Genomic DNA, 15,228 nt, shown 5'->3' on the forward strand with positions numbered 1-15,228 from the left:
CTCAACTACTGAGGTTTGGGATACAGAATAAATGCTATATAGTGATATAGCATTTATTCTGAACTAACTAAAGCACAGTTCATTTTTTTCTGACTTTTCTGAATGTTGATCGCAATGTCATCCAGACCCCAGCAGCCACAGAGGGATTTTAGCTCGCTTACAATATTCAGTCACCAAACCATCTATGAATCGCGGCTCATTAGCAGAGGACCATCCTGCTCTATGAGTCATTAACCCATCAGCTTTATTTATAGACAGCCTCAGTCAGTGCTGATCATTACTGACTCCTGGGACAGTTTTATTGTGTTTATTGACATTTTATTCTCTATTTATGGAAATAACAACAGGTTCATTTTGTTTACTGAAAATTGAAACATGTGTTGGAACTAAATAGATGAAACTTGGCTTCCTTTTATGTCACATGTATCATGGACATGGTAAGGGTTAGTCAAGTGGCATGCCACATTTATTTATATATTTATATTTAATAATTCTGATTCATTTCATGATTATATTTATTATACTTTTTTTTTTAAATTTTTTAAAATTTTATTCATTTTATTACTAATTTTCTTTTTTGCATTTTCTTTGGAATTTCTGTTTAATAAGATAAACTTTTTATTTATTATTTTTTAAAACATATTATGTTTTATTTTCTTTGTGCTTTATCATTTCTCTTCATCAGTTCTGTTTATCTTCTATTTTTTACAATTTAGAATTCATTTTACTACATTTAAGCTTTTTGAGGGTTTTATTATCACAAATTTGCCTCTTTTTCTTTTGATTCATTTTATCTAATAATTTATGTGTTTTGTTCCTTTTTACCTCTTAATTTTTTACTTTTGCCTAATTTTGATTAATTTCATTTTATGTTTAGTATACACTCTGCACATTCTAACTTTAAAGTTAAATGTAACTTTTTATTTAATAATATTTACTTTTTTAATTTCTAAATGTAATATTTATTTGTAGTTTATAGTTTATAAATAATTAATTTAATTATTTATAAATATTAGCTTTTATTTAAGATTTTTCCATTATATTTAAGTTTTTACTTTGTATTTTATTATTTTACTTTTTTTATTTTTAACTATTATTGATACTTTGATTACTTTATTCTATTTCTTCTACTATTGTTTGACAGTTGTTATTTTCATAATCTATTTTTTAATTCAATTTCTTAATTTTTGTTTCAGACTTTTACCTTGTATTTTTTATTCCATTTTTAATTTCATTTTAGTTGTGAACTTTACATTTCTGTTTGAATATGTGACAAATCAGACGAAAACAATTTTCATAAGACTGCTTCAGTAAAGTAATAGATTACTTTAGTGTAGCCATCCAATGTGCGCATGTATGTGCATGTGTTATGGCCCCGCCCCTCGTCCTGACGTCACCACTCCTCTCCAGCGTCTGTCCCCAGTCCTCCGGCAGAGCGGAGCAGAGACGGACGGTTCAAGGGAGTTGAGATCGCCTGTAATCGTTAAAAACTTCTCGGACTAGAAACAAGCTCTTACTTTTTCTTCTCACTAATTTACCGTTTATAAAAACAAAAAATTGTTTTTTTTTAAGGCAAATGTCGCTGGAAAAAAGGGGGAAAAGCAGAAGAAGAACCGTCGCGCGGCTCTCCATCAGCTCCACTCTTCACCTTCACTCGGACCGTTCTCTGAGCGCACGGGAATTCCAGCCAGCCGGGAGGTCAGTTCACATTACAACCAATTTTAGAATTACAGCCTCTGACTCTGTTTCAAAGTACTTAACCGCTCAGTTTAGTGGCTACCTCAGCAGAACTGTGCATGGAGACAAATTCGGCTTTACTCACATGATGATACACGTTATATATATTTATTCAGTTGCGCTGCTTCACACTGACTTTTTATCCCCCATAATGACTTTCTATAGTGTTTTACTAATATTTAATAGCATTTTCTCTGATAAGTTGTTTTAATGGTGTATAGTGTATATTGTTATTTTATTTCCTCCAACATTTTCATGTTTTCCTTCGTGACCTTTTTGTCTTATTATTTTATATACTGTCTTTAAAGCGGTGGTTCAAAAGGAGAAGTTCAGCAGCAGCACAGTAAAAAGTGACTGGAAATGGCAATTTGGCGATTAGAGCTTATTGTCACGCGTGCACACGCTGTTATGCGCGTGCACGGCCCTCTCCAGCACCTCTTTAGCCCTGCAAGTAAGGTCATCTGATAAGCTCAAAATCCTCTCCCTCTCAGCTTCAAGGTTTAACAGGAGTGTTTTCCATGTTAAACACTTCTGCAAGAGACCTTTTGTCCTGTTTTCACCTATTCCTCTTCATCTGCTTGTCCTCCTCCTCTCTTTTTGCCTCAGCATCCTCCTGACACATCTTCCTCCTTTTGCACTTTTTCCCTGACTCTTCTCTTGCTGCATTCTCCCTTTTCCCCCTTTCTTTTCCCTCTGGTATTCTCCCCCTCCTGTTCCTTCCCAGCCCTGCTGCATCCTTTTTCCCTGCTCTCTTCTCCCACTTGATTTTGACTGCCTACTCTTGATCCATCTCTTTACTCCCTCAAGTCCTCTTTCTCTTCTCCTCCCTATCCTCTTTTGTCCTTTTATTCACCTCTGTCTTATAAACCTTCACTCCCCCTTTGTATCCTCCTCCTCTGTCCTTTCCCTTTCCTTCATTATTTCCTGTCTTTTCCTCCCTCTCATTTTCCTCCTCTTCCCAGCCTCCTCCACTGAATCTCAGTTAACACACCTTGCCACACGAACCAATCACAATTAAACTGACATCACGTTCATGCTTCCCACACCATAAAACATGGCATACTTAGTTTTTATAGTCTGCAAATTGGTCATCATGACCTCGTGGAACGGGTTGCTGCCTTGAAGTTAGATAATCGCGTTTTTACACCTGAAGCTCTTCGGGTTGGTGAGGAAAAAAGTCCAAAAGCAACCAATTATATTCTCATTATCTCCTTCCTTTTAAAAATGGAGCTCTGTCACATTAGCACATCCTCTATTATCACTTTAAAATGAGCTAAACTCCTTCATGGAATTATAAATGCTGCTAATGTCACCATTAGCTCCTTTTGCATTTTCCCTGAATAATAACTTTTCCCCATCACTCAACTCTTAATGCTTTGTAAAGCACCGCTTGGCTGTTTTCCTGCTGGAAATCGAGACATCGGAAGTGAGTTATAGCAATCAAAACACAAATTTAAGCGATTTGCCGCCCCGAAGCTGACCGGTTGACGTGTGCAAAGTGCCACTTCTTCTTAAACAGCCGTTTGCTGAAGAACCTCCTTCAGCGCGGAGGAGGAAGTGACACTAAAACTGAGCACTTAGCGGGCCTCGTTTACCTGGAAATTCATCCCGAGGGGGCGAGAGAGTGGCGATTGTAATATTTTATGGATGAATTTCTCCGGTGATGAACGGCGGCATTTGAGGGCAGAGCATTTCTGCAGACTAATGTACTTGACCACATGCCAAGAGGAAGGCTTTTTTATTTATTACTTTATTTCTGCGGGGCAGAAATGAGCAGGTTGGCGGAACGTGGTGCTTCTCTGTGTGCAGACTTAAAGAAAAGACGTTTTAAATGTTTTCTACAAAACAGAAGAAGTCCCAGTATTATGGTTGCCCATAATACTCCTTTATTTGCCTCGTCATCATATTATTTGGAGATTTTTCAATAAAGAGTTGAGCCTTTAATTTGATCATTGATGTTGTGCTGGCTCATTTTAAGCTAAGAGAAGATTAATTTAGGTAAATAAAAGATCCCTTTAATGTATTTAGCACACCGTGATATAACAATCAACTGTAGCCTTCGGTCTCATTGGTAGTTCAATCACTCGCCTTGAAGTTCAGAAAAGCTTACATTGGGATCCGCCCACTTTGCTTAAGGTTGCTGAAGATCATTGACTTCTTTTCCTGTGTGGATGCCCCCTGATCCATCTAGGGTTAGGGGTAGATTTAGCATTGTCATGTTTGGGAAAAAATTGATTATTTAAAATGTGGTTAAATTACAAGATAATCCTACTCTTAAACAGGTGGTTAGAAGTGACTCAGGTAGATGGACAGGTAGGTAAGAAGACTGTTTGGCAGACAGGCTGATAGACCGATAGGTGGGTAGATAGTCAGATGGATAGGCAGGTAGGTATGCAGAAAGAGTGATAAACAGGTAACTAGGCAGTTAGGTAGACAGATGAACATACAGATAGGTTTGCATATAGGTAGGTAGGTTGGTCGACAGATTGATAGATGGGTAGGTAGGTAGAAAAATCACACACATACCATAAAAAGTAAACAGATTAAATACGCAATTAGTTGCATATATATATATATATATATATATATATATATACAGGATCGAGGGATTACTGTAAATGGACTGACAGGGACATTTCCACTTACACTGGTGGATCAACAACTCAGCATCCAGAGTATCTTAATTATTCCCAGTAATAGAATCAGAATCAGTAAAAACAGAAAATAAATGGATGCCTTGCAAGTGTGATTCACTTCCACATTGGCTTCACTTTATACAGTCTTTACGATCAGCATTTTTTGGGGGCAGTTTAATTCCCTGTCCTTTCAGGCTCCTAGAAACATCTACGGTGGCCCACAGAGACCAATCATTAAACTCCTGTCCAATCAAACCAACTGAAAGAGAAGGTGAAACCACTAATTAGTGGTGACCGTTATCCTCATTCATTTTTAATTTCATTTGGCAGCATGCAAACTTCCAAGGACATCTTTGCCCCGGAGTTCTTGCTTCATTTCGACCACATCGCAGGTGTAAACACACGTCCCCTGGTGCATGCTGGGGGCAAAGCTGCATCGCCTCGGGCAGGCCTGGTCGCCACTTGACTCAACTCGACCTAATGTGTTTGCGTCTCGAGGTTGGCACTGAATTAAACCCGAGAGCCTGTTCTCAGTTTCCTGCAGAACAGATGAAAGAGCTGACATTTAGTGGAGCTTAAAGTCGAATCAGACTGGCTTTTTGATGGCTCCAGCTTCACTCTTTTGCCGAAAGAGGTGTTTATTTTTCACATTAATGGAATGTGGAGGTTTTATCTCATGTTTACTGTTTGAAGATTTAGCTAACAAGCCTATAAAGGTGTTTTTATTTCATCTTACTAAACTGATCTCCGAGAATTACAGCACAAGAGGAAGTGAGGAGCTTACTTTGGGGTGCTTGATCTTGATTTAGGAGACTTTTAGTCCTGCATTGATCTGACATTGCTGCCTACAATAGATATTGTAGGTTAAGTTTAAGGCTTTGTTTTCCTGCCAGCAGATGTGTGCTGCCCATCAGAAACACCGATGATGGAAAAATGATAAAGTCTCCATGAGCATATGGCTGCTGGAAATAGTCATTACAGTTACATTCATCCACAGGGATTTGGACCGGCCCACTCTCGGCTAATTAAACTTTCGACTCCCCGATGTGCTCGCCGCTCCTGCGCTCCATCAGCCTGACCGAAATGTGTGGATAACTCGTAAACATTTTGACAACTCGCATGTGAATGCAATGCAAAGGCTGGCCAAGAAGCGCGCCGGCAGCTCACTGCAAAGCCTCTAAAAGATGCTGTTTTGGCATTTTCACTGCCTCTGAATTGGAAATTTATCTGCAAACATGAAGTAGAACACAAGTGGGAGAGATCATTTTGCTCTCTGTAGTTGGAGTTATTATTTCTGTATCTCCTCGGTTCTCAGAGGCGATCAAACAAGCTTGTTTCTCTCTTGTCCTTTTAATGACTTGTGTCATTTTCCTCATCAGATCCTAGATGGGGGTTTTTCTTCCCTGACAAAAGTTTGAGCTTCTAGCACTCCATTTTTCTCAGAGCTGAACCTCCTGCAGTGAACTCCCCCTCCCTCACCTGTATCTGTCAGAGCCATCCTCACCTCCCGCAGCATTTAGCACTGATCATCGTGGCATTATATCAAAGAGAGGACACGGTATTTTTGTCTGCTGGCTTGTTATTGATAGCAGCCGAGCCGGCTCGCTGAGTGCTCATTTTTGAACAGGAAGGAGGGGTTTTATCGATGAGCCGCACGCTCAGGAAAATTAAATGTCACCTCAAAGGAGTTTGACCGGCTTTCAGCGGGAGTTTCCAGGTGAACATTTGCAGCCATTAAGCAATTCCCCCACTTTCTCTTCCCTGCACACTCCACATCTGAGAGTCCACCTCCGCTGCAGTTTTGTTTAATCTCCAGAGAGGCAGATGTGAAAATATCAGCAGGTTTGCAACGGAGCAGCTGAAAAACTCAAGGATAATAAACACACGCATGAACCAAAAGACTAGAGGAAGTTTTGGGTTTTTTTTTTTCAGCTTTAATGGAGATAAAATAATTGTTCATTAAGGTAGAGTACTTAGTGTTTGAGCCACTGTAGTAGAGCTGAGCACAAAAAGAATAACCAGAGAACATTTCAACCTTGACAGTGGCGAGGATGCAAGAAGCCCTGCTGCTCAATATGCTACTGCCCAGATAGATAGGAGACAATATGCACCCCCCTCCCTCCATCACCACCTTCAGAAACCATGGTGGGTATTGGCAGCCTCAAAGAATACAATAGGACGATCAGACTATTGAAATCACCCAACCCTACACTGCAATATCTTTTGTTCGCTCGTTCCTCTCCTTACATTCATCCTTCTTACTGGCACTAATCACTGACTTGGTTTCATCAGTTTATACTGTACTCTAGTATTCAATTGGGTTTTTGTCCCTTATTCCCAGTGAAATGCTGGCGTGTCTTAGTCCACCCCAAGAGTTTAGCTTTGTTTTCTCTCCTGAGAATCAGGCTAGAGATGCTTTTTTATCCTCTGAGATTACTAGGCAGTCTTCTTCTTGTTATAGTTTTGCTTTTCTGTCTTAGTGCAGAGTTTTTAAAACTTTTTTGTGCCTAAGGCCCATTTTCACAATTTCAAGACTTGCTTGTATTCATATCTGCACAAAATATCCTCAGATCACATCAGGTTTCAGGGAGAATACTGGAGCCTCTTTTTCACTGGAACCTATTCAGTTCGGCTCAACTCGACTTGGTTTCAGTCGTTTTCCATTACAATTGTGTGTGATGTTTGATGATTGAGAGTCTGGCAGATCCTATGTGAAAAAGGTAGGTTATTCAAAACATTAGGAGCCGCACCTGTAAAACCTCTGTCATCTCTGCTTTTGAGCCTGGATCTTCTGTTGTCTTATGAAGGCATCTTTGACTGCCCTTTTGCCAGATCTGGATCCAGCAAGATGCCTTGTCGCCAGTCTACTAGCATTTACCTTGCCTCCATCACCTTATCCAACACTTTCACACTGTTCGCAAATGGCATATCTGCCTCTGGAGTGGGATCTAGCGCTCTTTAAAATACATTTTTCCACACGGGGATTTTTACTTTGCAAGTGCCTTTTCAGCTTGTTTGGCGACTTCCTCCATGGTCTGAGAGCTGCTGATGTCACGAGACAGAAGTTGCATCGCCCTCTGCTACCAGTTTTTCTCCTTGCTTTAGGTGGTGGGACTTGTGCACTGGTGGTTAGTCGTGGTTTACTCCACAGAAGTGTTCATTACTCCTCACTGTCAATCAGCGGCATTGATGTGTCACACTTTAATAAGTCCTACCATGCTGTAACTGCAAACAGTCTGGGTTTAGCTGGACTTCCCCTAGAAAGGATTTTTAAAATACTAGAAACTGGTTGCTTCCTTGCCTTTTTTTGCAGTGTTATATCAAAATTGGTTGAGGCAGGACACTCAGACACAGCTGCATTTGGCTCAAAGCACACCATTTGGGAGATCCTTATCATAGGGTGTAGTTGGTAATGGCTGGTTCCCCCCTTGTGCTTTAGAGCGCCTCACAGTCCCTGATTTAGAAACTAGTCATAATCTGAGGCTGAAAACACCCCTCTTTGCTTAGAATAATATTCTGAATTCTGACTCATTCTCTTAATTCTGATGCTTCCTGCTATCAAATTACTGCTTAGTCAGCAGTGTTCGGCGAAAAACTGACACACAGCCATGTTTCTGACAGGTGAACAATGGCTGTAGGTTGATTTAGTCAAACAAGCCCCTGATGAGTCCATCAAATCCACCTCAGCTTCATCTGAATACTTCCTCAGTGGAAGGTTATACAATAACGGCATGTAACAATAATCGTCAATGCCAGACATTGTTCAAAGAGAGCTGAGATTTTCACATAGTTGAAAATACAATAATTTCAAAAGGAGTAGGGACCTTAGACAAAGTACTCAGTGTGCACAGATACACTGAAGTTGTGAATATCACAATTTTACACTGAGGATTAACCTCCAACCCAGATGAAGCTCAGTTTTTGATGCTTTGCTTTTGGTTTTCTTTCAGTTTGCAAGCTTTGATGCTGCGTGATGAGAGGGAAGACAGTTTTTAGAAGAAGTTTTATGTTTTAAACCAACAATTTTGTCCTCCAAAACTAGTATTGAGCCCTCTCAGGAACCTCTTCCAATAGTCTTTTTGGTTGAGCAGCTGCTCAGAGGAAGCAAAAAGCTGGTGTACTCTCAATAATGCATGTCAGTAGCTACTAATAATACTGCAGCTAATTTGCTGTGTTGTCTTTAGTTGTGCGTGAAAGCTGCAAAGCATTACTTTATGAAAATGAGCTGCATGGAAATCCACCTGCACACATTACAGCTCTAATAATGACAATCAGTGAAAGGCATTTTCATGGCGCCTCCTGCAGTCTGTGTTGCTTTAATCAGATTAAAATGGCATCATTAGTGTGCAAATGCAAATGTCCCCACTGTCGCCGCTCGCCACGTCCTGCCGGAATAATAAAGTCTCGTGGGACGTTTTTGCTGCAAAACAATTTCTTGCCGCCCCTCTAATCAGATTATAGTCCTCTGTTGCCTGTGTGTGTTTTTCAAATTTAATCACAGCTCATTTCTGACAAGGAAGTTGGTAACTTGCTTGATGTGGTCTGAGATATAAAATAAGCACTGTGTGCAAACAGCCTCTGAGATTGGCCCGCAATTTTTTGCATTTCTGTATGTGTATGTTCAAAAATGCTACATGTCCTGAAGTATGTGAACAGAACTGTCCAAATATTTGATAATTAAATCAGTCTTTGTAGTTTTTCTGCATTTTTGTGGTTTTGTCTCAGAACAGGATTGAATGCAGGTATATTTTAGATATTCTCAATACTAAATGATGCCACCAGTACATAACAGACGCTTCAGTTTACAATTTTGTTTTGTTATCATCCATCCATTCTGTACCGCTTATGCATTTAAAGGTCGCGGGGGGTCGCATCGATTTAATCAGAGGTTTTGTAATGTTGGATTGCAATGTGAATATGGACCTGAAGCTGCATTAGTTTGGTGTAGAAAAACTCAACCACTACCTTTAGCCCACTCACACAACATAAGCTGTAGTTTCTGGCTAGTGTGATGACTACAGTTTCTTGGACGCTGAGTACTAGCTAGTTGTGAAACTCTTCCATCCATATTCTACCACTTATTGATGTCCAGGTCACGTGGGTAGCTGTCTAAGCAAAGAGGCCCAGCCTTTCCTCTCCCTGGCCTCCTTTAGTTCTTCTGAAGGGGAATTGAGGCAATCCCAAGCTGGTCAAGGGCTCACCTCAACTCAGGAAGCACTCAGGATTCATTTAGTCAGATACTCAAACCGACTCCAATACACTTTTTAGTGTATTGGAGTAAGGACTCTACTCTGAGCCCTCTCAAACGGTTGAGCTCCTCACCGTATCTCTGAGGGAAAGCTTGAAGGAAGCTAATATTGCCACTTATATCTGTGAAGTATCATTGAGCTCATTCTTTTGATTGTGGCTGTATGACCGGTCAGCAAGACTCCTGATATACAGTAACAGATCGATTTAATTTTTTTCCGTAAATCCTACGTCTAAAGGACTCCAGATGAAATTATACACATGCACACTTGGTATTAGTATTCTCTATAGTCATTTCAATTGTATAAATGTGCATTACACCATTTCAGTTTTTTAGATTACTTGTTCTTTTTGTGCGTGTGTTATTTTTAAGAGACTCCTTATTTCTTTAAATGTATTTAACTCTCTGTTAAATGAATATGTTACAACACTACAACGCTTCATGAAGCACTTCAGTCAGTCCACACTAAGTTTCCTCTTTTACCAGCTCACTGAGCTCATCCATGTTATTGTCCAAACACCTCCCATTCCGCATGATGATCGCTGGAACAGCTCCAACTCTGAAACCTTGTTGTTTCCTTCTTAGCTTTTGAGGATTGTGTCTCATTTCATTTAATAAAGATGGGCAGGGGAAACATATCTCCAAGCTAGTCAGTGAGCCTGTTGAGTTAGTTGCTAAGGGGACAATAAGTTTGCAGTGTCTTTTCAAAATGTTGCGCCATCTGTTTGTGTCTTGTAAAGGGTCTAGATTTAAATCTGGGTTGGAAAAGGTTTTTACATCCATGGTTTTGAGCAATCAGCTATCACATAAAGGATATCTAAATACTCTTTGTCTTTGGATTTGTGTGTTCTTTTTGTAGTTTGACTCGCTTTTTAGAAATATCTACTGTTTCATGCTGCAAAGTTTTGAGGATTTGGAAGCGATAGAGGTGGTATAGCATGCAAAGAGTTTTCTACACTCTGTTATTCCTGCGAAGAAATAAAAGTGAGGTTCCCTTGTTCTTTACAATATGTTCCTGACCTTCCTCACTGCCACTGTGACTCAGAACTTAAATCTGTTTTGGATTTATTTCTTTATTGCTTTTCAATTGTTCTCATGAATCACATCTCTTTTTCTCCCCGACTTCAACACACTTGCTCTTTGCATTGATTCAGAAAAACACTCCCTGTTCATGCTGGGGCTCATTTCTTTGCCAGCCTTATTTTCTGCTCCTGCAGCTTTGACCTTTGACTATGCTACTGATGTAGAAAATTAGCATTGCTTTTGGAAGTTGCACCAGATGTTTATAATTGGCTGGGTGCTCCCATCCAGTCCCTAAATCCTTTATGTTTGTTTCCCATTCAGTTGAAAAGCTGCCGATGAGCCAACATTTTTTTTAAGTACCGGCCATGGCTGCCCATCGAATCATCAGAGTGACTAACAACAACCACATCCTGCCTCGATGTAAGTCTGAGGGGACGCTCATCGACCTCAGTGAAGGGGTGTCCGGGGCCAGTCTCAGCGATGTCAAAGGTCAGTGTCCAACTGCAGCCACGCCACTTTTGTGCAGTTGCAACGCGTTTGTTGCCCTTTGAGGTCCAAACCCATGATTCGTTTAAAAAAACGTTTCATTAAATTTCACTTGAAATCTGGAATTTAAATAATTTGTTTTAATTTTTATGCTTTTCATCTTTTTGCAGTTAAATTATTCAGCTAAAAATAGGTTTATTCATTTCCGAGTTCTTTCACTTCACTGGTTTCATCTCATTACAGCTTTGTTTACATGCTCCATATACGCTAATGAGGTGATCTAAATATAGTAAATTATGCAGTAAATTATGCGCTTCATCTGATCATACACACCTGAGAAAATATAGTTGGATTCAGATTATTAGAGACAAGCTTTTGGTTGTTCTGTGGGTACTGTGGCTATCTTATGATCTGTTTTTACTGAACCACTGACCCATTTGGATACAAGTCTCTCAGGGAGATCCAAAGTACGACTACCTAATTAGCTCAACTGGTTCATTATATCTGTCTCTGATTATGAGACAAGCACTGTTAACTACAGCACAGTGATTAAGTGCACTTACCTAAAGTAGGGCCAAACCAGTTACAAAACTCTTTGCAATCAGGACAACTACAGTGTAATCTCTTTTCCTTTTCAGTGCCTTCTCCGAGTGCCTTAAGGCTGGACACTTCAGCCTCCTATGGAGCTGCACAGGAAGTTGTTGCCATAAAGGATTATTGCCCGAGCAGCTTTACCACTCTCAAATTCTCCAAAGGTGATCGTCTGTATGTGCTGGACACATCAGGGGGAGAATGGTGGTATGCCCACAACAACACAGAAATGGGATACATCCCAGCCGCATATGTCCAGCCGGTCAGCTTCAGGAACTCTTCGCTGAGCGACAGTGGGATGATTGACAGTGCTGGGGAGGGGTATGAGGATGGACTAAAGGAATCTGGAGGTCTCGGAGAGTGGACAGCAGTGAGCCTAAGGCCCTCTCCAATTTACAACAACAGCCACTTTTCTGCAAACCCCTTTATCTGTCCCTTAGATCAAAACTGCAAAGAGGCAGATGTGAGACACTCCGCAGATCTCAATTTCTTTGATGCTCTGGCATCACCATCGACATGCTCCACCTTTAGTACTAGTACAATCGTGAACAATGGGTTTCACAGCTATAATTTTAACGGTACTAACCCTATCAGCCCCATCCAAGAGATTACACCTAACCTCCACAGGGATAATCCATTTTTCAGGAGTAAGCGTTCCCACAGTCTGTCTGAACTGTCCGTGCTACAAGCACAATCAAATGCAACCTTACCTTCTTCTGGATTCTTCACGGGCCTTAAGGCTCCGTCACCAGAGCAGTTTCAGAGCAGGGAGGACTTCAGGACTGCATGGCTAAACCACAGAAAACTAGCCAGGTCTTGCCATGACCTTGACTCTCTTGGTCAGAGTCCAGGATGGGGGCAGACACAGCCGGTGGAGACCAACATAGTGTGCAGGTTGGACTGTAATGGAGGGGTTGTTCAGCTTCCAGACACCCACATAAGCGTGCACATTCCAGAGGGACACGTTAGCCATGGAGACCACCAGCAGATCTCCTTGAAAGCCTTACTAGACCCTCCTCTGGAACTAAATAATGATCACTGCTCTACCATAAGCCCTGTGGTGGAACTCAAGCTCAGCAACATGGAGACCAAGTCTTTCATCACGCTGGAGATGAAGGTATCAGTAACTGTGAAGAGAGAGAGCTGTCACACTGCTGAAGTGGTTTGTGTTCGTAGTGATTTTAAAGAAGGGCCTTATACACCAATCCCTAATGCTTACATATACAAGGATACAGTGCAGGTACAGCTGGATAGTCTCGAGCCCTGCATATACGTGGCTGTTGTGGTTCAGTCACAGTACCTCAGCCACAATACAACTGTTTGGGACCACGTGCAGAAGAAGGTAACTTTGGGTGTATATGGACCCAAGCACATTCACCCATCCTTCAAGACAGTTGTGGCCATGTTTGGGCATGACTGTGCTCCTAAAACCTTGCTGGTAAATGAAGTCGGCCGGCAGTCTAGCTCAACTCCGCCAGTGGCCCTCCAGCTGTGGGGGAAGCACCAGTTTGTTTTGGGATACCCTCAGGACCTCAAGGTTGGTTTGTACTCCAACATGTCCAACTACCAGGTAAAGGCAAGCGAGGGCGCTGGCATGATTCGTGGATTTCAGGTAAAACTGGGGAAAGTGAGCAGACTCCTGTACATGATCACATCGCACAACCCCAGCAGTATCTCAGACTTTACTCTCAGGGTCCAAGTCAAAGATGCCCTCGATTGTATCCTGACTCAGTTCTGCGTCCAAACCCCACAGCCACCGCCAAAGACAGGCGCAAGGATTACAGGCCAGAGGAGGTTCTTGAAAAAAAAAGAGGTGGATAAGATTGTCCTCTCACCTTTAGCTGTCACCTCAAAATACCCCAAATTTCAGGAGCGGTGCATTACAAACCTGAAATTTGGGAAACTGATAAAAACAGTTATCAGACAGCACAAAAGTACCTATTTGTTGGAGTACAAGAAGGGGGATGTTATTGCCTTGCTCAGTGAGGAGAAAATCAAACTACGAGGGCAGCTGCGGACCAAAGAATGGTACATTGGATACTATCAGGGGAAGGTGGGGCTTGTCCACGCCAAAAACGTTTTGGTTCTGGGTAAGGTCAAGCCCATTTATTGGTGTGGACCGGACTTAACGACCACAATGCTGCTGGAGCAGATCCTGAAGCCTTGCAAATTTCTTACTTATATTTATGCGACTGTGAGGACGGTTTTAATGGAGAACGTTGGTAGCTGGAGGGCATTTGTGGATGCACTTGGATATGGGAATTTGCCATTGAATTATTTTTGTCGGACTGAGTTGGACAATGAACCAGAGAAGGTGGCATCAGTTCTGGAGAAACTCAAAGAGGAATGTACCAATATGGAGAATAAGGAGAGGAAGTCCTTCCAAAGGGAACTCATGATGGTAAGACAGAGTCATGGAAGTTTTGGTATTAATGTTACAGTATAACGATATAATGGATGATATTCTTGTTTGTCTATTGATAGATGGCTTAGACCAATCTTGGTGAAGCTAAATAGCTTAAAGGATTTTGTGACAGTTGGTGGAATATAACTTTATTTCTTTGTTTTCTGTAAACTGATTGAAACCTGAAATTTCCATAACTTACGTTGTTTTTGGAGTCCTTTATGTGTTGCATTTTTCAAGAACACAGACCGGTCATTTCCCACTCATAAACCTAGCTTGATTGATCTGCCTCACATAAGTATATCTGATTTTTATTGGCTTCATAATATAGACATTTGCATAATAAGCAAAAGATCCCTGATTTAATGCCAGGAGAAGACAAAGATTGTGGCTATCAGGGTGCTATTAAGGGTATCCAGTTTTTTAAAAATCTGCTAACCTGATAACCAGCTAACGAAAGCCCTTCCTGTCTCATGAATTACTACTTTTGTGGCAGTCCTCATTAGGGCTGCTGAATTATGGCAAAAATGCTAATCACGATTATTTTCACTGAAATTGAGATCTCGATTATTTGACGATATTTATTTAACAATAACAATGTATTGAATAATGACTTTAAAGATTGTCAAAAAATAATATAAAATAGTGTGCAAATACCGATAACAGTGCAAATGTTTGCAATATAAATGAAATGAAAAATGTAAACATTAATGTTTAGTGAACTTTGCAGTGTTGCTCTGTGGTGCAGCTACGACACTGTAGCTTACACACTATGTCTAATTGATCCACGTCTGACTCCCCCAACCCATAATGTTTCCACACCACTGAAGGTTTTTTTACCTCTCTTTTCAACAACGGCAGTCACTCTCCTCTCCAAATAACTTCTGCTTAGCTTTCCGAGCTTCCCTCGGGTCCTCTTAATCAACGGTTCCCAACCCCCGGGCCTCGGACCAGTACCGGTCCGTGAGTTGTTTGGTACCGGGCCGCGAGAGTTAAGGCTCAGGTGTGAAATGTATAGTTTTCAGGGTTTTTATCGGTTTTCAGCATTATTTTGTTATCGTTTTGATCGTTAACTCGGTTTTCCTGGGTCTTTTCACGTGTGT

The 15,228-nt window shown here is 41.0% G+C and overlaps 1 protein-coding gene across 2 annotated transcripts in view; it reads left to right on the forward strand.

The window, feature by feature from the left end:
* Window positions 1–1,404: 1,404 nt before the first annotated feature.
* The window catches only part of sh3bp4a (SH3-domain binding protein 4a), a 45,867-nt gene continuing 32,043 nt past the window's right edge, over window positions 1,405–15,228 (forward strand). Inside the window, exons 1-4 of one of the 2 annotated variants that reach the window (XM_082524933.1) lie at window positions 1,426–1,476; window positions 1,573–1,698; window positions 10,966–11,133; window positions 11,769–14,122. In XM_082524933.1, the coding sequence (XP_082381059.1) occupies window positions 11,010–11,133; window positions 11,769–14,122 (2,478 nt within the window). In that variant the 5' untranslated portion in view covers window positions 1,426–1,476; window positions 1,573–1,698; window positions 10,966–11,009. Of the gene's footprint in view, window positions 1,699–10,965; window positions 11,134–11,768; window positions 14,123–15,228 lie in introns of both variants that reach the window. The other variant, XM_082524932.1, reaches the window with a different exon arrangement.

This window comes from Aulonocara stuartgranti (genome assembly GCF_965226115.1).
Source record: "Aulonocara stuartgranti genome assembly, chromosome: 23".
In the NCBI taxonomy this organism is placed as follows: domain Eukaryota; kingdom Metazoa; phylum Chordata; class Actinopteri; order Cichliformes; family Cichlidae; genus Aulonocara; species Aulonocara stuartgranti.